At 44.6% G+C, this 25,595-nt stretch overlaps 1 protein-coding gene across 3 annotated transcripts; it reads left to right on the forward strand.

Annotated features, from left to right (window-relative positions):
* The first annotated feature begins 4,592 nt into the window (after positions 1-4,592).
* Ftsj1 (FtsJ RNA 2'-O-methyltransferase 1) lies at positions 4,593-12,731 on the forward strand. Of its 3 annotated transcripts, none has more exons than XM_047537175.1 (11): positions 4,593-4,934; positions 6,656-6,855; positions 7,127-7,196; positions 7,284-7,374; positions 7,854-7,932; positions 10,833-10,885; positions 10,972-11,025; positions 11,112-11,214; positions 11,318-11,401; positions 12,115-12,212; positions 12,296-12,731. In XM_047537175.1, the coding sequence occupies exons 2-11, from the start codon at positions 6,735-6,737 to the stop codon at positions 12,521-12,523; spliced, it is 981 nt and encodes a 326-aa protein (XP_047393131.1). In that variant the 5' UTR covers positions 4,593-4,934; positions 6,656-6,734; the 3' UTR covers positions 12,524-12,731. The 3 variants fall into 3 exon arrangements, with proteins under 3 accessions (XP_047393131.1, XP_047393130.1, XP_047393132.1); XM_047537174.1 differs by having other exon boundaries at positions 4,594-4,934; positions 12,109-12,212; XM_047537176.1 differs by lacking the exon at positions 4,593-4,934 and having other exon boundaries at positions 6,724-6,866; positions 12,109-12,212.
* The last annotated feature ends 12,864 nt before the right edge of the window (positions 12,732-25,595 follow it).

A 25,595-nucleotide genomic window follows, 5' to 3' on the forward strand; every position in this document is an offset into this window, starting at 1 on the left:
AGTTACCATTTTCAGGCCACTGACTATTGTCATCCAGCTTGCCTTGTACCCAGACAGTATTGCAAAAGATTGATTTTTTTACCTTTAATATCACCCCCAGAATTACTTTCAGGTTGTAGAGAAGGCAATTAAGGGGGAGTTTTTGGGTAGATGAGATTGAGAGGTACCCATTATGAGTCCTGGTGAGTCAAGAGGATCCTGAGCAAAAGGAGTGAGAGAGATAAGCATGCTCTGGTCCATTGGGTTCCATTCTGGAGAGAGGAAGTAGATCTTGAGTAGATCTGTAGTCTTGAGATTTACTCCATAGATCAGGGTGAAGGAACAGACCCAAACCAGGGAACTCCTGACCTAGCACTAGGATTAATATGCAGGGGGTCCCAGAGGACCCAGACTCACCAGACAACAACACTAGTCTGGTGTTGGATGCAGAAAAAGCAGTGGCAAGGGTGGAGGAACCCCACAGGGCAATCTGCCTCAAGAATACCTCTCCGGGGTTTCAGCACCAAATGTTACGTTCAAAAAGGAAGGAGGAGGGAGGGAGAGAGAGAATGGAGTCAGATGAACCTTTGGGCAAAGAAGATTATTAGAACCCATAGCATGGCAGGGTCTGAAGTTAAGCTTCAGCTAGTCCAGGGAAAGCAAAAGGTGTCCTTTCAAGGTCCCTTAGGGAGGGGGAGGGGTTGCACCACAGGTAAGCAGGTCTCAGGTAGTTGACATTAGGTCAAAATATGCAATCAGAGGTTTGGGCTGCAGCAGGTTACCTGGAAGGTCCCAAGTCCAACTTTGGGTAGAAGGAGAGAATCTCACAGAACAATGAGCCTGGTTAATATGTGACTCTTGATACACGACAGTAGGAAGTGTCCCACTGGGTGAACATAAACTTCCAATGACTGGCAGTTCCCTCCTTTCTTGTGGAGTAGTGGCCTGGTGGCTTAAATCCTTCCTTTCTCATACTCACTCACCTCTGCAGGTAACCTGGGTTCCTACTGCCCCCAAGGCCCTTGAGTTCTGCTGTTGTTTTTTCCTTTACTTGAAGTGATGGAGCTCAAACCCAGGGCTAGGCAAGTACTGTACCACTGAGCTATACCCCAAGCAGTCACTTCTAACCTCACTTTGCTCCTCTTCCCAGGGCTTTGCAAAAATACAGAAAGCACCATTAAGAAAAAAATGAAGGCAGTCTGAGGTTGTAGCTTAGTGGTAGAGCACTTGCCTAGCCTGTATGAGGCACTGAGTTCAATTCTCAGTATCGCATATAAATAAATAAAATAAAGGTCCATTGGCAACTAAGAATTTATTTAAAAAAAAGAATGAAGGAACAAAATCACAAAAGCGTTGTTTCAGGAAACATTCATAGCACATCAGTTGTGTACCAGCTACCGTTCTAGGGACTGGGAGGCAGTGGCAAATATGACAATAGGGATCCGTGACTGGCAAAGCTCACATTCAGAATGAGGAATCAATTCTTCAGTTTCTAGAATGCTCGCCAAACTGGTTGCCACTCATGTCTTTGCTTTCAGCTTTCCTTCTTCCAGGAATGCATTTCCTCCCAATATTTCCAGAGTTGGCTCCCCTTTGGGTCTCATCTCAAATATTACCTCCTCAGAGAAACCTTCCCTGACCACGTTGTCTAAAAACACTAACTCAGTAGGGTGTGGTAGATGCAAGCCTCTAATCACAGCTATTCAGGAGATTGAGGAGGATCACAAGTGCCAGGACAGCCTGAGTAATTTAGTGAGATGCTGGGAGGGGAAAGGAAAGAAAAGAAAGAAAAAGAAAATCAACCCCTCTATTATTCCATTGCTTTCACGATATTTTACTGTTTTCATAGCTTCCACCCACCCACAATACTGGGAATTGAACACAGGGGCACTGAGCTATATCCACAGACCTTTTTATTTGTTTATTTTTTAAATTTTGAAACAGAGTCTCACAAAATTACTTAGGGTCTTGCTAAGCTTCCAAGGCTGGCCTTGAACTTGTGATCCTCCTGTGTCACTGGGATTACATCACAACAGCTTTATTTACCTTTTTTTGCGGTGTGGGGGGGTGTACCAGGCATTAGACTCAGGGACACTCCACCACTGAATCACATCCCCAGCCCTATTTTGTATTTTATTTAGAGACAGGGTCTCACTGAGTTGCTTAGTGCCTCGCTTTTTCCTGAGGCTGGCTCTGAACTCTTGATCCCCCTACCTCAGCCTCCGGAGCTGCTAGGATCACAGGCGTACAGCATGGCACCTGGTCTATATTTACTAATTTAATTGTGTATTTAGTACAGTTACTGTAGTAAGTAAATGTATAGAGATACTATCATATATATGTTAACATATACATTCATATGTTATAAATATATGACAATATGCAGGTTTTATACATGATGCAAAATGTATAAACTATATACATTATATACTTCATATTTACATATGGCATATTTGTGTTTATTATTTGTTTACTAATATATCATTTCTGTACTAGTAAATATTATACATCACTATATTTCTATATAATCATATACATATTGTGCTAAATGCCATATGTTTATACTCATTTTATATAGATAGATAGATAGATAGATATTCTCCCTTGCCTCAGTAACTTATCTCTAAATGGGGGACAATTACAATAACCATCTTATATGATTGCTGGTTGCTGTAAAGATTAAAATGAATATGCACCCGGGCATTGGTGGTACACACCTGTAACCTCAGGGACTTGGGAGGCTGAGGTAAGAGGATCACAAGTTCAGAGCCAGTCTCAGCACCTTAGCGAGGCCCTAAGCAACTCTGTGAGACCCTGCCTCTAATTTCTAATAAAATATTAAAAAGGGCTGCAGCTATGGTTCGGTGGTTAAGCACCCCTGGGTTCAATTCCCCGTACTAAAATAAAAAGAAAGAATATGTATAATATGCCTATGCCAAAATACATTCTACTGTCATGTATATCTAAAAAGAACAAATAATTTTTAAAATGAATCAACAAACTAATTCAGCAGTATGCTGAAAAAAACTAGTACAGGTTTGCAGGAGTTGCTTGTTCAATTATCAGGAATATTGTTAACTGACTGTGAAAAAACAATTGCTAAAAATGAAATGCTATATTTTTAAAATTAAGGGGACTAGATTTTTTTGCATAATTTTTTGTGGCCCTGGGTTCTGTCCCCAGGACCTAGCACATACTAGGCAAGTGCTCTACCACTGAGCTTCATCTCCACCTCTGGGTTGGATTTTTTCCTTGGTACCAGGGATTAAACTCAGTGGTGATTAACCACTCAGCCACAACCCCAACCCCTTTTAAATATTTTATTAAGAGACAGTGTCTTGCTGAGTGGCTAAGAGCCTCACTAAATTGCTGAGGTTGGGTTTGAACTCACAAACCTCCTGCCTCAGCCTCCCAAATCGCTGAGATTATAGGTGTGCACCTACGTGCCCAGCTTGGACGAGATTTTTTGGGAGGTAGGGGGTACCAGGGATTGAACTCAGGGGCACTCAACCACTGAGCCACATCCCCAGTCCTATTTTGTATTTTATTTAGAGACAAGGTCTCACCGAGTTGCTTTGCACCTCACACATTTCTGAGGCTAACTTTGAACTTGAGATCCTCGCCTCAACCTCCCAAGCTGCTGAGACCACAGGCGTGTGCCACCGCACCCGGCGGACTTGATTTTTTAAGATAATAAATACTCAAACCCTATCACTACTTATTTTACTACATTTCACTCATTCTCAATGATCTTGAGGTCATTTGCCCCTTATTTCATCTGTATGGTAGGTATAGTATATAATGGTGTGCCGCTGCATCCCATGTTCAGAGACTATACATCAGTAACTTGAAATCTGACAAGCTGATCGTATGTAAACCATGGAAACTGGCACATGTTAGAAGAAACCAGTCCTCTTGGCTGTGAAAAGTCAGGGTATGTTCATTTATTTATTAATGAGGTTACCAGAACACAACTCAGTGCACTTAGAATAGTGCCTAGAACATGGTAAATGTTATAATTTTTCCATTATTACATTTATGTTTTCTGCACTAAGTCGCGATGCACATGTAGTCTTTTTGGTGGGCAGGAGTTAAGAATGTTTTAAGAAAAAAACGTTTAACACAATTATGAGAAGACAGAGAGTGACCTTAAACTACAACTCTTTTCTTTGTTGTGCTGGGGATTGAACTCAGAACCTCGTATTTGAGGGAAAGCACTCTACCAACTGAGCTATCCCCCCAGCCCTAAACTACACCTCTTTAACCCTCTTAATGACACTGTAAATTCTAAACCACTGATAATCCCCTAATTTCCAGCTGGGGGAAACCGAAGCTCTGAGCTGACAAAATTAAAGGCAGCGCTACCAAATAGCGCAGGTGGCGTTAAAAAGGGGAGCAGAGTGGCTTCCGCGCGCTTGGGCACTTTAACAATGCACTTTATTTCACGTTCAAGCCCCCAGCAGTCATTTCTCTTCACGTCATGCGTATAATGAATGGGCGCTCTTGTGCCCGTTGCATTTTGGGAAATGTAGTCCATAGGTTCAATGACACCCAGATTCAAATTGGGAGGAGCGGAGGAGCAATCCGAGCTCGGTGTTGGAACAAAAGAACAAAGGATCAGTTCTGCATCGCGACGTTTTGAACACGCAGTGCGCGAGATCAGTCGTTCTGATCGTACCCATTGCATGCCGGGAACGGAGTTCTCGTGACCCGGATATTCGACCCAAGGCGATGGGACACACGTTGTACGTTCAGATCGGATCTGGACTTGGCGTTCCAGGATGTCAAGTTTGTTCCGCGGCAATACCGCTTAGGCATGCGTGACAGACATTCAGTTCAACTACGAAAACAAACTAAAGTCCTACTATTTTTCACCAGTTTACAGTCTTTCTGTGGCTCTGACTGCTGGCGCACCACCCTCTATCCTCCTGTTCCTCCCGGCACAGAGAGCTAAGGTAGGCCCCGGGGTACGGAAGACGTGGATTCGGACCCTGACTGGAGGCATCCCTGCTCTGTCCCGTCGTCAGGGGACAGAGGAAGTTGTGCTTTTGGTGCCGTGGGTACATAGTCTAGGCGTCTAGCACCTGGTAGGTTCCAGACCCAAGGTTTGTCTACAGAAAAGGACTGGAATGCTAGATGAGCTTGTGTGAGTGGAGCACGTGGCAACACAATGGTTCGCGGAACCGCCTTGAAAGGGATCTAGTGGTCCCAATGGGGTCACCGTCTGTGAGTTGATAAAGACAGACAGCGGGTATGGCCAGAGGGCTGCTAATGCGAGGTTTGTGGGACCTCTGGGGTAAGAGAAGTCTAGTGAGGTGTTACTGGGGAATCAATAGGAGCTAATTAGGAATGTTTTAGTCAATATGTTCATGGGGGCTTGTGGGTTGTGTTCATTAATTGATTAATGACGAGGATGTGGAGTTGGCAACTAGAAGATAGGTGGCTGGGGGTATGCTCTCCAAGGAATTGGTGAAGATATAATATCTGGTGGGTTAATGGAGAGTGATGGGACGTAGTAATCAAAATGGTGAGGTTACAGAGGGAATAACAAAGATGAATGGGAGTCATGATCAAGGCACCAACAGGAGTAGTGATGAAAGAAGACATAATAAGAGGCTGATGTTCCTGTGGGATGTTGTGCCATGACCCTGGAGGAATTAATAGGGACAGAGTGAGCGAAGAGTGGGTAATAGAAAGCTATTGGGATGTGGTCATCAAATGATCAGTGGAAGGCAGGATGGGCAGTAAGGAGAGAATGGGGAACTGATGTTTGAGCATCAGGGAGTAAAGCCACTGTATGTTAATGAAGGAAGGGGTTACCAGATGACTAGTGTTGTGATGTATATGAGTGGTCAATTGGGGGGCTGAGTTAATGGGGTCTGATAAATCAATAATTTAGAATTTAATGGGGAGCTAACAGGTCATAAGCCTCTGGATATTAGCAGGTGTTAAGTATGTAACAATGTTATTACTGGGAGCCTAATCATTTAAGGGATTAATGGAAGATAGGATAGAAAGGGAAAGATTAAGGAGATGGGAAATACAATGAGGGTAAAATGGGTGAAAAGCAAGGGGCTAATGGGGGGCTAATAGGGCTCTTTGGTACAACTGAAGAAATGGTCAGTGAGATGTTAATGGGGATTATGCAAGCAGAGAAATTTTTATAGAGTCATAGAGAGCTGGGTGCTGTGACACTTACCTGTAATCCCAGTGATGCAGGAGGATTGCAAGTTCAAAGCCAGCCTTGGCAATTTAGCAAGGCCCTAAGCAACTTAGTGAGACCCTGTCTCAAAATTAAAAAACAAAAGGGCTCAGTGGTTAAGCTCATTGGTTAAGCATCCCTGGATTAAATCCCCAGTACCAAACAAAAAAAAAAAAAGGAAAGAAAAGAACCATCAGAGAGTAATAGAGATTACTATATGAAGTGTCAGTGACAGGGGTGGATGGTGGACAGGGTCAGTAACAGGCCATTCTATGAAATAACTTTTGTGGGATCTGCGGGGTAAGTGATGGGGGTCTGTGGTGAGCAGTGAAGCCTGAGAGCTCAATAGTAGTGTCCTTGGGGTACCATGAGTTCAGTGGGGTCTGAACTTCAGTTTTCTCAGGAGCTGAGCAAGCTGTCTTGTACATCCCAAGAGCACAGTTAAATGTGCACGGTTCTCTCTGCCCTGCATAGGTAGGTGGTGGCCCACTCACTTGGTTACAAATACTCCGTGGCATCAGCTGACTGCTGACAGGTCCTTGGGCAGTGTGAAATGGGACGGACTTCAAAGGACAAGCGGGATGTCTACTACCGTCTGGCCAAGGAGAATGGCTGGCGGGCCCGCAGTGCCTTCAAGCTGCTACAACTCGATGAAGAATTTCAGCTCTTCCAAGGTCCCTAACTGGTGGGCAAGTCACCCTTGGGGGAGGATGGGCACAGGAGACAGACAAGTACCTAAGTCTACAGAGCTCCCTGCCATGGGTGGGCTGATTTGGAGGGTCTCTGGGACAAGCAGGAAGATGAGTCAAATACTCAAGAGGAAGTAGGCACCTGGGCAGTAGATAGACATGAATGCTCCCCAAGGGAGAGGGGTAAACTTTGTAGGGTTCTCAGGCTGAAGAGGTGGGTGCAGCTGACCAGTATACTTTCACCGTGTGTGCCCAGGCGTGACACGGGCAGTTGATCTATGTGCAGCCCCGGGCAGCTGGAGCCAGGTGCTGAGCCAGAAGATTGGGTAAGTGGTGAGGAGAGGTCAGGAGGGACCAGGTGGGGGAAGGGCCCAGAATGAAAACTGGGCTGATGTGGGCCACATTGTCCACAGGAGTCAAAAGTCTGGCCAAGTTGTGGCTGTGGACTTGCAGGCTATGGCTCCACTGCCAGGTGTGATACAGATCCAGGGAGACATCACCCAGGTGAGAGCATGGTTAAGGGTGTTGGGGTGTATTCTGAGTGAAAGCCACCACCTGGGGACTATGGAAAGTGGAAGATAGAGCAATAGAAATAGAAAGAGGGCTGGGGCTGTAGCTCAGTGGAAGAGTGGTTGCCTAGCATGTGTAAGACCCTGGGTTTGATCCCTAGCACTGCAAAAAGGGAGGGAGGGAGGGAGGGAGAGAGAGAGAGAGAGAGAGAGAGAGAGAGAGAGAGAGAGAGAGAGAGAGAGAGAAAAGAAAGAATCAGACTAGAAAGACAGAGACTACCAGCAGAGAAACAGCCAGCAAGTTATTACCACAGAGCAACTACAAGTAATGATGAGGCTGGGTCCCTAGAGATGGACCTCGGTTCTTTAAAAACTTAGATTACCCAGGACCTTCCAGTGCAGGGTCATGGGCAGGTAGGGTTCAAGGGAAGCAGTGGGGAGCGGTGGGGCCACTCATCATCCCTCTCTTCCTAGCTTTCCACTGCCAAGGAGATCATCCAGCACTTTGAGGGCTGCCCTGCGGACCTAGTGGTGTGCGATGGGGCTCCTGACGGTAAACAGGGGAGGGGTGTCCTCTGTCTTTCACCTGAATTGACTTTTTCTGCCTCTTCCTTCTGTTCTCAGCTTTTCCCACATCTGGCAGCTTATGCCCACCTCTGCTGCCTGCTCTCTGCCTCTCTTCACTCCCACCTCTATCAACCTTGTGGTTTTGTTTTTTGTTTTGTTTTACAGGGGAGTGGGAATGAAACCGAGGGCCTCATGCAAGTGTTTTACCACTGAACTACGTCCCCAGCCTTTCCGTTCAGTTTCGGGCTTCTTGTCCACGCTTCCTTCTTCTATTTTTGCACCAGTTGAATTCCATCTTACTATTTTTTTTTCCCTTCAGTCAGTCAGCCATTCATTTAAAACACATTTGTGGCTGGATGTGGTGGCACATTCCTCTAATCCCAGCTACTCAGGAGGCTGAGGCAGGAGGATCAAAAATTATAGGCCAGCCTGGGCAATTTAGTGAGACCCTGTCTCAAAATAAAATTTAAAAAATAAAGGACTGGGAACTTAGCTCAGTGGTAGAGCACTTGCCCAGCATGTGCAAGAACCTGGTCTGTCCCCATTACTATACACACACACAAAAATTTGCTGAACACCTGTTGGGAAAAAATTCACAAATAAAATTTCATTGATCTGTTGGGCATAGTAATACAAGCTGGTAATAACAACTACTTGGGAGACTGAAGCAAGAGGATCATATGTTTGAGGCTAACCTGAGCAATTTAGCAAGACCCTATTTCCAAACTTAAACAATTAAAAGAGGACTGTGGCTGTAACTTAGTTGTAGAGCACTTGCCTAGCTTGCATCAAGCCCTGGGTTCAGTCCCTAGTACCACACACACACACAAATTCCACTGATCTCTGACTTCATGGAGATCATGTTCTAGTGGTGATCCCAGCAACTCAAGAGGCTAAGGCAGGTGAATCACAAGTTCACAGCCAACCTGAGCCATTTAGTGAGGCTGTAAGCAACTTAGTGAGACCCTGTCTCAAAATACAGAATAAAAATGACTGGGGATGAGGCTTAGTGATTAAGCATCCATGGGTTCAATTCCTAGTACCCAAAAATAATAATAGTAAAACAAAATGTATGTAGCATGTTAAAAAGTAATAGGTAAAGACTGGGGATGTAGCTCAGTGGTAGAGTACTTGCATGACATGTGCTTAATCCCCAGCAACACACACATACACACACACAAACAATGTTATAGGTACCACAGGGAAATCAATGAAACTGGCAGATAAATGGGGCATGTGTTGTTGTTTTGAATATAGAAGGGGAGGGTCTCACCAACTTTATAGCAGAGACTTAAAGGATGTGAGGGAGCAAGCCATGGATAAGCATCAGGAGGAAGAGTGAACCAAGCAAAGTTTCAGCTCATGCTGACCCTGAGGTGGGAGGGTGCTCAGTATGTATGAGGAAGTGTGGGGAGATCAGTGAGGCTGGAACAGAGTAAGGGGGAACAATGATAGGAAATAAGTCAGAGGACTGGGGATGTCACTCAGTGGTAAAGTGCTTGTTTGGCATGTGTGATACCCTGAGTTTAATTCCTAGTTCCATTTAAAAAAAAGAAAAACAGAATAAAGGAAATCAGAGAAGTGACAGGAAACAGATACTGGTGGGACACAGTGATGATTTGGCTTTTTCACCGGGATGAATGCTTGAAGAAAACCATAAGAGCCTGGGCATGGTGATGCACACCTGTAATCCCAGTGACTCGGGAGGCTGAGTCAGGAGGATGGCAAGTTCAAGACCAGCCTCAGGCAAGACCCTGTCTCAAAATAAAATAAATAAATAAAAAGGACTGCTGGGTGTGGTGGCACATGCCTGTAATCCCAGAGACTCAGGAAGCTGAGGCAGAAAGATCATGAGTTCAAAGGCAGCCTCAGCAACTTAGCAAAGCAAAGCCCTAAGCAACTCAGCAAGACCCTGTCTCCAAATAAGAAATATATATTTTAAAAAGAGGGCTGGGGGTCTGTGGTTACAGCTCAGTCGTAGAGCACTTGCCTAGAACATGTGAAGCACAGGGTTCGATCCTCAGCACCACATAAAAATAAATAAATAAAGGTATTGTGTCCCTCTACAACCAAAACAATTTTTTTTAAATAAAAGCCAGGCACTAAGCAACTGAACACCCATTGGGAAAAAATTCACAAATAAAATAAAATGTGTCTCTAAATAAAATACAAAATAGGGCGGGGGATGTGGCTCAGTGGTTAAGAGCCCCTGGGTCTAATCCCTAGTACCAAACAAAAACAAAAAAACAGAGTCATGGACAGAAGACTGTGTCTGGCTTGGGTTGTGACAAGATCCACAGGCTGCTTAAGCAATGGGAGGAACAAGGGTGGAAATGGGACCCCAGGAGGAAGAGGCCACTGTAGTAGTCCAGGTGAGTGATAAGTGGCTGTGATGGAAAGAAGGTAGTCAGTTCAGGAGATCTTTTGAAGGTAGAGCTGACAGGTTGCTAATGGCTATAATGTGGGCACTAGGTGAGGATGATGGGAGGACTTTAAAGAGAACTAAGGGATTGGGCCTAAACAACTGGAAGGATCAAGTGAGATGGGGAAGATGGTGAGGGGTGCAGGTTTGAGAAGGGAGGTCAGGAGTTTGCTTTTGGACTTGTTGGAGCTGTGGAATCTTGTCTGTGAATCTGGAGCTCAGAGGAACCATCCAGGCTGGAGGTGGAAATGATAATGCTGCTTGTACTGTATATGAGTTTGGAGAATTGCAGTGATTTCCTAAGAGTTGGGAGCTCAGACTACTCATTCAGTTGGCAGATACTAATTTGCATCCAGAATCTTAGTAGTAAAAGCCTGGGAACTGTTGTTTTTAGCTATCTAATATCTCTGGTACAAGAAGCATACAAACAGATAGGCCCCCTAATATTCTTCCTCTCACCGCAGTTACTGGCCTTCATGATGTGGATGAGTACATGCAGGCCCAGCTCCTCCTAGCCGTGAGTAATGCCTGGTCACCCCTGCCCTTCTTTGGCCCCCTCCCAACTGTGTGCACCTCAGCCTCAGCCATCTGTCCTGCTCACAGGCTCTGAACATTGCCACACATGTCTTGAAGCCAGGGGGCTGCTTTGTGGCCAAGGTAAGTCTTGGGGAACCTGATGGAGTATAGAGAGAGGTCACTGAGGGCTACCCTCACCCCTGCATCTTGGCCTCTCCACCCTACAGATATTCCGAGGTCGGGATGTGACGCTGCTTTATAGCCAGCTGCGGGTCTTCTTCTCCAGCGTGCTCTGCGCCAAGCCCAGGAGCAGCCGCAACTCCAGCATTGGTCAGTGCAGTGGAGGCCAGGCTGGCAAGGGGATACTTGGGAACTCAACCTGCATGGGGTGAAGGTGGCAGTCCTTTACCCTCACTCCAGATTCCCCCCACAGAGGCCTTTGCTGTCTGTCAGGGTTATGACCCTCCTGAGGGCTTTGTGCCAGACCTGACCAAACCCCTGCTGGACCATTCGTACGGTGAGAGCCAAAGCTGTGGGCCCATCCCTGGGGAAACTAACCCCAGCCTCACGAAATTAATGTCTCATGTAATTAGCCTTCAGCCTCACCCTCTGGTGGCTGTTTTGTCCCAGGAGAGCTTCAACCCAGTTAGTCCCTTAGTGGTAACTCTTGATCTTGATGAAAATTTTGTCCTTGGAGGATCCTGAGCCCTCTCCTAGGAAAGACTTTGCTACCTAAGGAAATTCTGTCTTAGGAAGACCCTAGTCACACCCTCAGGTGGAAAGCTCACCCTTGTCAAACTTTTACCTCATGAGGGTATTTTTTTTGTGGTGCTGGGAATGAAACTCAGGGCCTTACCCTCACTGGGCAAGTGCTCTACCACTGAGCCACATCCCCAACCCCCATGAGGGTCTCTAACCTTGACCCTGGCAGGAAGAGACAGAGCCTGCCCTCATGGGCATCATATTTCAATGAGACAAGGAGCAAGCAGTGTATAATAGAATGTTGGGTGAACATGTGTGCACTGAAACCCCAGAGCAAAGACCAGTGTATTAGAAGGGGTGGTGGGGAGGGCCCGCCTTGAAGAGGTGATCTGAACCAAAAAAGGGTTGCTGGTGGAGGACTAAGAGAGTGGCTGGTGGCTGTGTGGGGAGGATAAGGCACCCATACTACAGCCTGAATTATGACTGGCCTCGTCCTCAGTCTTCTCTCTGCCTGTTCCTAAGACTCAGATTTCAACCAATTGGATGGTCCCACCCGCATCATTGTGCCTTTCGTGACCTGTGGGGACCTGAGTGCCTATGATTCGGATCGCAGTTACCCATTGGATGTGAGTGTTGGCCAGCAGGAGGCGGTTGGGGGAAGTTAGGTTCCCAGACCCTCACCATGTTCATCCCTTTTGTGTCCCCACAGCTGGAAGATGGCTCCGAGTACAAGTACACTCCCCCCACACAGCCTCCCATTTCACCCCCATACCAGGAGGCCTGCACATTGAAGAAGAAGGGGCGGCTGGCCAAGGAGACGCGTCCCCAGGACCACCCCATCAGCAGAGTAGACACATTACCCCAGCCCCTGGCCACACCTCAGTGCCACACCATGCTGGGCCCTGAGGTCTGGAAACATGGCTCTGAGCCCCCATAGACCCCTTCCCAATGTACCTCTTTCTGCCCTGAGTCACATGCTTCTACTTTCTTGCCTTCCAATAGCTGTAAAAATAATGGGTTGATCCAGGCATGGTGGTGCAACCTGTAGTCCCAGCTACTTGAAAGGCCAAGGCAGAAGGATCATAAGTTTCAAGGCCAGTCTCAGCAACTTAGTGAGACTCTGTCTCAAAAAAAAAAAAAAAGACCGGGAATGTAACTCAGTGGTAAAGTATCCCTGAGTTTGACCCCCCAGAACCAAAAGAAAAAAAAATAATGGGTCTACCCAAGTAAAACAAATAAAATGATTTTACCAAATATCTGAGTCCCTTTTCTTTTCCTTGAGTAGATGGAAGATAATGAAATGATTCTTTACCTTAACACATTAGGTAAGTTTCCTTTTATCTTAAGGGGTTGAGAGTAAAGGGAAAAAGCTCAGTAAAATTCACCTTTGTTTTTGAGATGGGAGTAGGGGGGTGGGTCTCACTATAATTCTCAGGGCGGTCTCAAACTCCTGGGCTCAAGTGAGCCTCTCACTTCAGCCTCAGTCTCAGTTCCTAGCTGGGATGACAGACTTTCACCACTATACCCAGCTAAATTTCACCTTTGAAATGTGCCAGGCATTGTTCTAGTTACATAGAGTATGGATCAAAATAGGTCAGTAGCCCTCGCTGAACTACTACTTTGGGAAAGAGTTAATAAATAATAAAACAGTCTTTGAATGCACACATACTATAAATAACTTATGAATCACTATATATCTTGCAATACTGTCATGTATTGCATAATGAAGTTTTAGTCAGTAGTGGACTGCATATACTATGGTGGTCCATAAGATACCTCCCAGTGGGGCTGGGGTTGTAGCTCAGTGGTAGAGCACTTGCCTAGCATGTGTTAGGCACTGGGTTCAATTCTCAGCACTGCATATAAATAAATAAAATAAAGGTCCATCAACAATATATATATATATATATATATATATATATATATATATATAAAGATATCTCGGAGTGACATTGTAACCATCTTGTTTTGTGTAAATAAAGACTATGATAATCATAGTGACATAATTGCCTAAGGACACATTTCTCACATGTCCCTTTTGTTAAGTGACATGATATGTAAAAGGAATATGGGATTTGAAAAACAGAAAAGGTAAAGCAGAGTAAAGGGAATCAGGGATTCTAGGCAGACTTGTTTGGGGGTTTTTAAAAGGGTTGTCAAGGAAGGTCTTCAGCAAAGACCTGAAGTAGCTGGGAAGGAGATCCATGTGTCGACCTAGCAGAGAGCATACCGGGGAGAGGACACAGAAAAATCTCAAAGGTAGAACTGTGGTAGGAAACAGTTTGGGGCCAGTTGACCTCTGGCACATTAGGCTAAACTCCAGATGATGGAGGACTCTCCCTCCTTTCCTTATTCTCTGGCTCCCACAGTGCTCCCCCACAGCACTGCAGAACCCTGGGCCTCATGCATGCACTCTACCACAGAGCTAGACCCCAGTCAGGATGCCCATTTTTTGACAGTGGCCTAACAGGGTGTTCAGACATTCTTTTGTTAAAAAGACACCTTTTTAAAAAATTGAAAGGCCTGGGACCAGATGCAGTGGCTCACTCCTGTAATCCCAACTACCAGGGAGGCTAAGGCAGGAGGATTTGCAAGTTGAAGGCCAGCCTCGGTGACTTAGCAAAACCTGTCTCAAAAAGGGCTGGGATGGCCTGGGGTTGTGGCTCAGTGGTAGAGCACTTGCCTAGCATGTGTGAGGCACTGGGTTTGATTCTTAGCACCACATATAAGTAAACAAATAAAGGTCTATGAACAACTAAAAAATATTTTTTTAAAAAAAGGGCTGGGAATATTGCTCAGTGGTAAACACCCTGGTTTCGATCCCCAGTAACAAAGAAAGAAATAGCTGGGAATGTAGTTCAGTGGTCCTAGGTTTAATCCCCAGAACAATTTTTTGAATTGGATATAGCTCAGTTACTGACCACTTTCCTAGCATGTATGTGGACCTGGGTTCAATCCCCAGCACTGCATCAAAAAGTAATTATTTTTTTAAGAAATAAACAAGGGACTGGGGTCATAGATCAGTACTAGGATGCTTACCTAGCATGTGTCAGGTACTGGGTTTGATCCTCAGCACCACACAAAAATAAGTAAAATGAAGATATTGTGTCCATCTACAACTTAAAAAATAATAAAAAATTGAAACATCAAAGCAAAGTTGGGAAAGATGTTTACAATCCTTATACATAGCACCTTTAATATTTAAAAGGTCCTAATAGCTATGTGATTGCAAACACCTGAAATCCCAGTGACTCAGGAGGCTGGGGCAGTAGGATCACAGATTTGAGGCCAACCTCAGCAACTTAGCAAGACCCTGTTTCCAAAAAAAAAAAAATTTTTTTAAAGACTGTGGTTGTAGCTTAGTGATAAAATGCCCCTGGTTTCAATTCCTGCTACTTAAGTAAATAAAAGGTCCTATAAATCAATAAGGAAACAAAAAAAATAAGAATGGCCAGTGAGCACATGAAAAGCTGCTGGTCAGGGAAACTTAAGAATATTGGCAACACCAAGTGTTTGGAATGACATGCAACAATTTGAAACCAGGTACAATTGTACCAGAAACAAAAGTACTGTTGGAATGCTAGGAATATAAAAGGTGCAGCCACTGTGGAAAACTGTCAGACAGCATTTACTAAAGCTGTGTGTATGCCAATTGCACTCCTAAGAAATGAGTATTAGAATGGATCAGGCCTCTCAGTTGCCATCTTCCTGGAGGTAGCCATGATACAGTTGGTATTGCCCATGCATCCACAGAGTTGGCCATAGGCATTCACATGGCTAACAGTTTGTGTTGTTTGTATTGTTGGTTCTCCATACACTGAGTATACCTGCCATTTGTTATACTCTCAAAATTACTATTTTTAAAAAATATTTTTTAGTTGTAGATAGACACAATGCCTTTATTTTATTTTTATGTGGTGCTGAGGATCAAATCCATTGCCTCGAACATGCTAGGCAAGTGCTCTAGTACTGAGCCACAACCCCAGCCTGAAAATTACTATTTTTGAAATTAAAATTTTTTATGGTCATTGGATGTTCATAGCAGCACCCCATTAAATCATGGTCTATTCACAGTAGAGAACTACACAGCAAAAAAATGAGCATCCTGTAATTATACAAAATAACACCTTACAGTTAATAACTGAACATATATGTTTTATGCATTTTTCTGTTATGGTTCACAGTAAAAGTAAGGGAGAAAAATCACTAAAAATATCAGCAGCTTAGTGAACAATGATTATAGTAAAAGAAAGCAGGAACGTTCTCCTTTTCTGCAATGCTGGGAATTGAACACAGCATCATCACTTGCTAGGTAAGCACTCTGCCACTAAACTATACAATCAGCTCCTGAGAACATATATTTTTGCTTAAAACTTGCTTTCTTTGACCTTTGGTTTGCTGGCATGCTGATACAACTTCGAAGCTGCTGCCTATCAGGTAAACCAGAACTTCAGTTGATGGACTTATTTTCAAACATCAGCAAGAACTGAACAAACAAGTCTGTGTGGAAACCTACAATGACAACAAGGAAAGAACTAGTGTAGAAGTCTGCTGCGATAGAGTAGAACTTTCTTGAACTTGTGTGATGCCTTGTCTCTTCTCTAAACCTCTCTTGGAGTTTCTAGAACTTTCCCTGAAAGCAGGAGTTGAACCTGGATAGATGTCAGGTGTATCCAGTATACTTGATGGAGGAAAATATATCTTTATTCTCACCAATAAAACTGAATTTTAGTTTTACTCCCAGTTATGAATGCTGGCCACAAGTCACAACAGTAAAAACGGTACATGCAATTTTCCCACCAATGCAAGTCAGTTACCTTTATATTTCATTACAGTTGTTACAGACAGGTTGAAATATTATATTGCTTACCACTTTGGATGACAACAGATCTTATAATCTGATGTTGTAATAAAAATCCAGTTGCATCCCAATTTTTTTCAGTTTAATATATAGTGATAATTGTATTTCAATATAATTGATTTTCATTGTAATTCTTTGTGTGTGTGTGCAAGCACACATGCACATTTGCTTTAAATATTCTAAGGGCTGGGGGTGTAACTCCCTGGTAGAGTGCTTGCCTAACATGTGCAATGCCCTGGATTCCAATCCTAGTGCTGCCAAAAAAAAAAATTCTCTAAGCCCAGCACAGTGGTACACATGTAATCCCAATACTTGGGATGCTGAGGTAGGAGGAATGCTTGAACCCAGGAGTTTGAGGCCAGCCCAGACAAACAAGCAAGACCCCATCTCAACAAAAAATCAGTGAAGAGATCCACAGATTTGATGAGATGTTAAAGGGTTTCCCAAAATAATTTTTTTTAGAAAGAAACTCCTCTCTTGCCTGGAACAGTGGCACATGCCTGTAATCCCAACAGCTTGGGAGGCTGAGGCAGGAGGATCACAATTTCAAAGCCTGCCTCAGCAACTTAGTGAGGTCCTAAGCAACTCAGTGAGACCCTGTTGGTAAATAAAATACCAAAAAAAAAGGACTGAGGGTGTGGCTCAGTGGTTGAGTGTCCCTGGGTTCATTTCCAGGTACCAGAAAAAAAAAAGGAAAAAAAAGAAAAACCTCTCTTAAGCTGAGACCGAAGAATCACAAGTTTGAGGCCAGCCTTGGTAATTTAGCAAGACTATTTCTCAAAACTTAAAAAAGATTAAAGATATAGCTCAGCACCCTGATTAAATCTCCAGTATGGGACTGTGGGGGCGACTAGACTTCTAGCCAGACAGAACATTTTCTGCAACTTAATCCTGTATTATTAGGAACCCACACTGTCTGTGACCCAAGAACCATCCACACCCTAGACTGACCCCAAGCATTTCCATATCTGGCTGTGACCCAAGGAGTTTCCACACCCCAGTTTGTGTGACCCAAGAATGTACATTCTTGAGTCTGTTAGAAGCAGTGTCCAATCTGTGTTGGAATTGCTATTTAAACTGGAGTGTGTGTTTACAGGTGTATCTATATTTCAATTTCTGGCCACAAGAATAATCACACTTATGTGTGACTCCAGAAATGTCCATTCCACACTCTGTGAGTCTAGGATAGAGTCCACACCACAGTTATTTAACCCAGGAGTCCTTTTACCCAAGTCACTGTGACCACAGGAATGTCCACACACCAGTCTGTCTGACCCCAGAATATGTACAACCTAGAATAGCAGCAGAAGTGTTCACACAAAAGGTTTGTATGACCACAGGCATAGCCATACCCATTATAGTGTGAATTCTGCCCGCAAGAGCCTGTGAGACCCTGCAAGCGCCCCCACACCAGGTTTTGTGAGTCCAGCAACGGCAATGGCTTAGTCTGTGGCTGCAGGAGTTTCCATAGCCAAGTTGTAGTGGTGCCATGCATGTGCATACCTCAAATTATGACCAAAGACATTTCTACATTCCAATCTGGGTGAACTCATGGGAGTATACAGCTCAGTCTGGTGTTCTGAGAATGAATTTGCCCCAATCCAGCAACCTCTGAAGTGTTCATTCTCCAGTCTCTGTGACCCCAAGTCAATGTGATCCCAGGAGGGATGACTAAAAGAAGTATCCAGGCAAAAGGGGAAATCTGTGCAAAGACCTTGAGGCAGGAACTTGGCTGGCACATTTGAGGAATAGCAAGATCAGTGGGGTTGGAGAAGAGTGAGCAGGAGACCCAGTAGTAGGTGAGGTAGGAAAGGACCTGGATCATGAAGAGGACTTTGACTTTTTCTGAGAGACAGGAGTCAGTCAGGGAAGGGCTCTGTGCAGAGAAGGGACATAGCTGACTTAGGTTGTAACACAATCCCTTTGGCTTGCTGTGGTGATGTTTACCTGACAGATTCTGAGAACTCTAAAAGGATGAAATTTACTGTACATAAATTATAACTCTAAATTTAGATATATTTTTTAAAGTGCAACACATTGCATGGAATAAAGAGTTATATAGCTGGCCAGGAACAGTGACTCAGGCCTGTAATCCCAGCCACTCTGGAGGCTGAGGCAGCAGGATTGCATGTTCAAGTCAGCCTGGGTAATTTGGTGAGACCCTGTCTCAAAATTTAAAAAAAAATAAATAAATAAAAAGGGACTGGGGATGTAACTCAATGATAAAGAGTGTACCTGGGTCCAATTCCCAATACCATCAGAAATTTTATGGCCAAAACAAAAAACAATTACTTGTCTATAAGGAAAGGCTGTTGAAGTCATGCCTGTTCTTCCTGCTCCTCTCCTGTGCTTTCTGCACTGACATGTCCAGGAATGTGCCTGAGGAGGAAGGGGAGCCCTGGCCTTCCTGCAGCTGCTTGAAGTAGCACTTTATTTGTTGTCTACTATGCACTGAATTGTGACTTCAACAAATTCAAATAGTGAAGCTTTAGTCCCCAATGTGACTATACAGTCACCCTAGATATCCATGAGGAACTGTTCACAGGACCCCACCACCACCACCAAAATCCCCATTCTCTTATATTAAATGGCACAGTATTTGCATATAGCCTACACACATCCTCCCATGTACTTTAAATAATTTCTGAATTACTTATAATACTTACTGCAATGTTAATGCTATGTAACTAGCTGTTATACTGTATTGTTATAACGACAAGGAAAAAATCTGTACATATTCAAATACATTTGCAGGGGGTACTTGGGATTGAACTCAGGAGTATTCAACCACCGAGCCACATCCTCAGCCCTATTTTGTATTTTATTTCAAGACAGGATCTCACTGAGTTGCTTAGTACCTCGATGTTGCTGAGGCTGACTTTGAACTCGTCATCCTCCTGTCTCAGCCTCCAGAGCTGCTGGGATTACAGGTGTGCACCACCACGCCCAGCCCAGATGCAGTTTTTTTCCTAATATTTTCAATCTGAAATTGGTTGAATCTACAGATGCGGAATTTTTTTTTTTTTGTGTGTGTGTGTGTGTGTGGTGCTGGGGATTGAACCCAGGGCCTTGTGTTTGCGAGGCAAGCACTCTACCAACTGAGCTATCTCCCCAGCCTGCAACAGAAGCAGAATATGCAGACACAGAGGATTGAGTATTTGGAGAGCTATCCCTCAAGGAGATGATTAAAGTGAAATGAAGTCAGAAGTGTAGGGTCCTAATCTGATAGGACTATTGTTGTCATAAGAAGAAAAATGTCAGGTTTGATAGCACACACCTGTAATCCCAGCAATCCAGGAGTTTGAGAGAGGTCAAACTTGGCAACTTAGCATGACCCTATCTCAAAATTAAAGGGGCTGGGGATGTAGTTCATTGGTAAAGCACCCTGGGTTCAATCACCAGTACCACCAAAAACAAAACAAAACAACAAAACAAAACAAAGAAGAAGAAACCCCAGAGCCCTCATCATCTGTACCCACCCAGAGTAAAGGCCACACGAGGACAGAATGAGAAGAAACTCTACAACTCAGGAGGAGAGACCACATCAGAAACCAACTTTACCAGTATCTTGACCTTGGACTTCCAACCTCAGAACTGTGAAAAAATTAATGTGTATTGTGCAAGTCACCCAGCCTATGGGGTTTTGTTATTGCACCAAAGCAACCTGTCATTTTCAGGGCTGATATCAGGAGACTCATCTTGCCCAGGTGTGAAGGGAGCAGGCAGGCTAATGAAGGAAGGAAAACTTGGCACAGCCTCCTCATCTAGTAGAAGGGGGCTCTGGAGCTGAGAGAGTGGTTGAACAGCCCAGGGAAAGTCAGAGATGATATTTAGAGCACTCCGTGGGTCCTGAGGGCTGTCCACGGAACATCCTCAGCTATATTGCAGGTTGAGTAATAATTACCTAGGGAACTTTCAGAATTGCCTGCAGTCATCTTCTAATGCTCCACCCAAACCTGGTCATGCCAGGTTATTTTCCTTCACAACACATGTTCAGTTTTAGAGCCCTTTATGCCTTGGATCAGAAGAGTAGGCATAATGGTGTCATCTCAGGCCCAGTGGTAGCTCAAGGGGAGGAGTATACATGTAAGTCTCTCTAGGAGACAACATAGGGGCTGAGGAAAGCTGACAGGAATCATGGGTCAAGCCTGTGACTTGCCAGAAAGTTCTGCCTGATAGAGGAGTTGGGAGCCATTGCTAGTCAAGCAGGATTGGTGGATGAAAGCCTAAGAGAATAACTGGTTGTGTGTGCCTGCATGAAAGTGCATGTACATACATGTGTGCATCCCAGTATGTGTGAAGTTGTGTGCATGTGTGCACAGTGTATTCATGTCTCTCTGTGTGTATATTTGTAATGCTTTTGTGCATGCATGCATGCATGCATGATATATGTGTGTGCATTCATGTTTGCTGTTTAAGATGAAGGTGTGCTTACACATACATGTGTGCTACACAGTGCAAGTGTACATTCTTATGAAGAGGCTAGGGTGCCCGTGTGTTTGTGCTTTGGTACTGGGAATTGAACCCAGAGATGCTTAACCACTGAGCCACAGCCCCAGCCCTTTTCATTTTTTATTTCGATATAGAGTCTCACTAAGTTCCTTAGGGCCTTGCTAAATTGCTGAGACTGGCTTTGAACTTGCAATCCTCCTGCCTCAACCTCCCAAGCCAGTGGGATTAAGGTGTGCACCACCATGGCTGACTCTGCCAAAGGTATATGTGAAAAAAAACATGCATATACACTTGGGGGTGCTTATGCATGAGATACCATATGCAAACCCCTATAGCCATGCGTGCTAACCTGAGTGTTCTGATTATGTGTAGTATTACTTCTTGGCCTTTTGGCTAAGATTGAGTGTAGTATTTTTGTTTATATATGTAGAACAGTGTGCATACGCTTGACTGTGTGTAAATGCATAGGTGCAGGGGAGCCCATTAACCCAGTCTGGTGTGTCTGGGATATATTCATGCAAACCCTTGGGCATCCATGCATGTGCTAGTGTGAGTTAACATGTACAGGTCTGGGCCTGGATGTTTGTACATGTGTATCTCCGGGAACCTATTCACAACTCTGTGTGTGTGTGTGTGTGTGTGTGTGTGTGTGTGTGTGGTTGTGTGTACGCGTGCGCACATGTGTGTCTGCAGGAATTTCCATTGGCCTGGGCTTGAGTGTACATATACCCCTGGGTTCCCATAATCACGTATGTGTACACAGGTGAATATTTGTCCTTGGGGCCAGGGCTGGGTGTTTGTCCACATATACCTGTGTGAACTTGCATGTGTGTGTGGAAGTGATCAGGTATACCCATGGACCTGGCCCTCTGTGCTTGTACAGATGTACCTTTGGATGCCTATTCATGTGTGTATACATGAGGGCAGGTATGCCTACAGGGCTAGGCCTGCATGTGTCTGCATGTACAATGCAGGGGGCCTATGCATGCATGTTGGCATGTTTCAGGGTGACCATGGACCTGGGTTTTGGCATGTGTGTATATGTCTAGGAGTCTGTGCATGAGTATTCAGCTGTTGACAGTGGGCTTGGATCTTTGTGCCTATGCACATGTACCTTGGGAGCCTGTATATGACATTCATCCATGTATATGTGGCCTTGTGGGGGAATAGGTATACAGGTTCTTTCCAACTACACTTGCTTAGGGATCATAAAGGAAACCAAGGAATGCACTTCCTCTAGGAATCAAGGTTTTGGCAGAGCCAAAGGAGTGAAATTTGGGACCATTTTTCTTGTTTCAAACCTTGTTATTTGGGACAAAGCTACAGCTTAGAAAATGACCCTTCCTTCCTTTGGTCTCCTCCCCCTTAGTTAAGACCTGTGGCAACCCAGAGACAACATGGTCGGACTCCAGAGGGCTGGAAAGATGAGCAAGACTTGTAAACCACCATGATATAAGGCAGAGATGCCAGAAAGGCCCTGGGAGCAGGGAGAAGAGATTTGTGCCTGATACTCAGAGAAGGCTTCCTAGAGGGTAGGGCAGGAAAAGTCAGTGAAGGAGGACCACGGCAATGGGAAGGAGCTGTATATGCATCATTGGGGCCTGGGGACAGATGACAAGGCAAGGGGCACTAACAAGGGAAAGCCCTGGAATGGGAAATCAGTTTGACCAGGAAGCTGTGTCTGGCACTCTCATGACCAGTAGGAGACAAAGTGCACAGGCCTGGGAATACCCCAGAGATGAAGGAGGGTTTGGAGGTAGGTGGGCATCTATCTGTTCCTGGAATAGGTCCCTTAAATTTGAAGAGCTGCCCAGGATTCTTGGAGCCCCTGGGGCCTAGGGTAAGGTGCCTTTGTATTCTCCATTGTCAAATGGCCAATCTGTCCATGCCCAGGACCAGGGAGACATTTAACCTGACCAAGTAGACCGTGGGTAGTGAACAGGTAGGGTGGCCGCTCCCAGAGACACAGACCTCCCTGTCCTCCCACTTCAACTCAAGCCAAAGATTTCTTCTAGATCCTTCAGGGGCTCAACAATACTGACTGTAGAATGTCAGGCAGCAGCAGGCCTCCGTCCATTGTGCAGGCTGTGCCCTGACAAAAGACACCCAGACAAAAAGTAAAAGCCTGGACAGAAACAGCCCAGGTTCCTCTAACATCCTCATGTCCTAGCTTGGTGCTGTGTCCATCAGGAGAAAGGACATTCTTTTCTAAAGTTCCCACTATGTGAGTTGGTGGCGCCCCTCAGCGTCCAGGTCTTTAAAAGCAAATCTGGAGATGTGGTTGAAAGTGGATATAGCCTGAGGGCTGGGCAGGCTTCATACCAGTGATATCTCAGCTGGAAAAAAATGCTCAGCCATTGTCTTATGCAGCCCTATGCATAGTTGGGGAAAAAATGTATAAAGCTTTTCAATGCAAATCAATCCCCCAGGTGCCCTTTGCAATGGAAAGTAGGATGCAGTCTAGCAGATCCTTAAGATTTATCTGATTCTAAGGGGCTGTGCTTTTATCTTCCCGTAGGTCTGTGTGTGTGTGTGTGTGTGTGAGTGTGCAAGCGCCTGCACGCTGTGCATTGAACCCAGGGGTGTTAAACCTCTTAGCCACCATTTCATTTTATTATTATTATTATTATTATTATTATTATTATTATTAATTTTGAGATAGGTTCTCACTAAGTTGCTGAGGCTGGCTTTCACCTTGCAATCTCCTGCCTCAGGCTCCCAAATCCCTGGGATTATAGGTGTGTGCCACCATGCTCTGGAGGTTAGGCCATTTTCAAACTGTAGAAGTTACCCTGTGCAGGACTCATGACTGCCATACACAAAAATGCAACTGAAGCAGGATGTGGTAGACCCAGTTACTCCCTGAGGCAAGCTGGGCAACATAGACCATATCTCAAACAAAGAGTGTGAAATGCAGCTGACCATGGTGGCGCACACATATAATCCCAGTAGCTCAGGAGGCTGAGTCAGGAGGATCCCGAGTTCAAAGCCAGCCTCAGCAACTTGACAAGGTCCTAAGCAACTCAGCAAGACCCTGTCTCTGAATAAAATATTTAAAAAGGGCTGGGAGCTGGGCACGGTGACACATGACTGTAATCTCAGCGACTCAGGAGACTGAGACAGGAGGATTGTGAGTTCAAAGCCAGCCTCAGCAAAAGTGAGGTGCTAAGAAACTCAGTGAGACCCTGTATCTAAATAAAATACAAAATAGGACTGGGGATGTGCCTCCAGTGCCCCTGAGTTCAATCCCCAGTATGCAAAAAATAAATAAATAAATAAAAATTAAAAAGGTCTAGGGTTGTGGCTTAGTATAATCACCCTTGGTTTCAATTCCCGGAAAAAAAAGTGAGATGCAAATGAATGTTGTCCTGTAGGGATATAACTGATTTATACCCTGTAGATAAAGATGTTTCCAAATATATGGCAAATTCATTTTGGTCTACCAAGTGGTCTGAATGTCTGTTGTTGTTGCTGTTGTTGTTGTTATTATTATTATTATTATTATTATTATCATTAATACCAGGGATTGAATTCAGGGATGCTTTACCACTGAGCTAAATCCCCTAATCTTTTTATTTATTTATTTTTTGTTTCAAAAAAGGGTCTGGTTAAGTCCCTTAGGGCCTCACTTAGTAACTGAGGCTGGCCTTGAAATTGTGATCCTCCTGCCTCAGCCTCCTGGAATAGCTGGGATTACAAGCATGTGCCACCACACCCAGCCTGTATGTCTGTTCTTTAGATTCTCCTTTGAACCTATTGTAACATCTTACCAGTTCCCTCATTAATAAATGATCTAATTGTAACATTTTACCAGTTCCCTTTTTAATAAATGACCAAAATAAAAACTTTTTTGTTTATTTTTGGTGCTGAGGATGGAACCCAGGGCCTCATGAATGCTATGTCAATGCTCTACCACTGAGCCACGCCCTCAGCTGAATAAAATCTTTCATGTGTGTTCCCTTTATATTTGCATGAGTTATGATGTTACCATTTTGGAAAGAATCCTTTCCCTGCATCTACCAGCTTATAATACAAATAAGATCACCAAAGAGGGAGGAGAGAATTTTAGTTGAAGTGACCCTTAAGGACTAGGACTGGAAGACAGAACTAAACCTAGGCTGTTTGGGGCTCTGCTGTGCTCCTGGAAGGAGGGGGCTGTGCCTTGCCCAGGGTGTGGAATTGGGGAACTGTGACACACCTCCACCATGGCGATGTGTAATGACCTTCTGTGATGAAGGTGTCCCTGTTGGTTCCTACTGTCTGTGCTGTGCCCTGATTCACATCCAAGACTCGGCAATCTCCCCACCCCGAGGCCATTCTGGCCAGTGGCAGTGTTGAAATACCCGCATTGTCATCCTGGGTTACAGTTCTGGAGACACCTGTGGGAATGGCTTTGTTCTCAGGCAGGTTATTTCAACTGCAGAGTCACAGCTTCCTTATCAATAACATGCAGATAATTGTGGTTCCTGCCTCCTAGTGATGTGGAGAAGATAAATGACATAACAGACCTGCAGCACTTCAAATCACCCAGTACGGAGTAAGCACTCAATATCTATCAGCTGTTAGTCATTATATGTGTTGCCTTTGCAGTACTTCCAGTGGCACATTTTTTTGTTTTTGTTTTGTTTTGAGCTGGGATCTTTCTATGTCGCCCAGGCTGGTCTGGAAATCCACAGCTCAAGCAAATCTCTCACCT

Source organism: Sciurus carolinensis, chromosome X, assembly GCF_902686445.1.
Source record: "Sciurus carolinensis chromosome X, mSciCar1.2, whole genome shotgun sequence".
In the NCBI taxonomy this organism is placed as follows: Eukaryota; Metazoa; Chordata; class Mammalia; order Rodentia; family Sciuridae; genus Sciurus; species Sciurus carolinensis.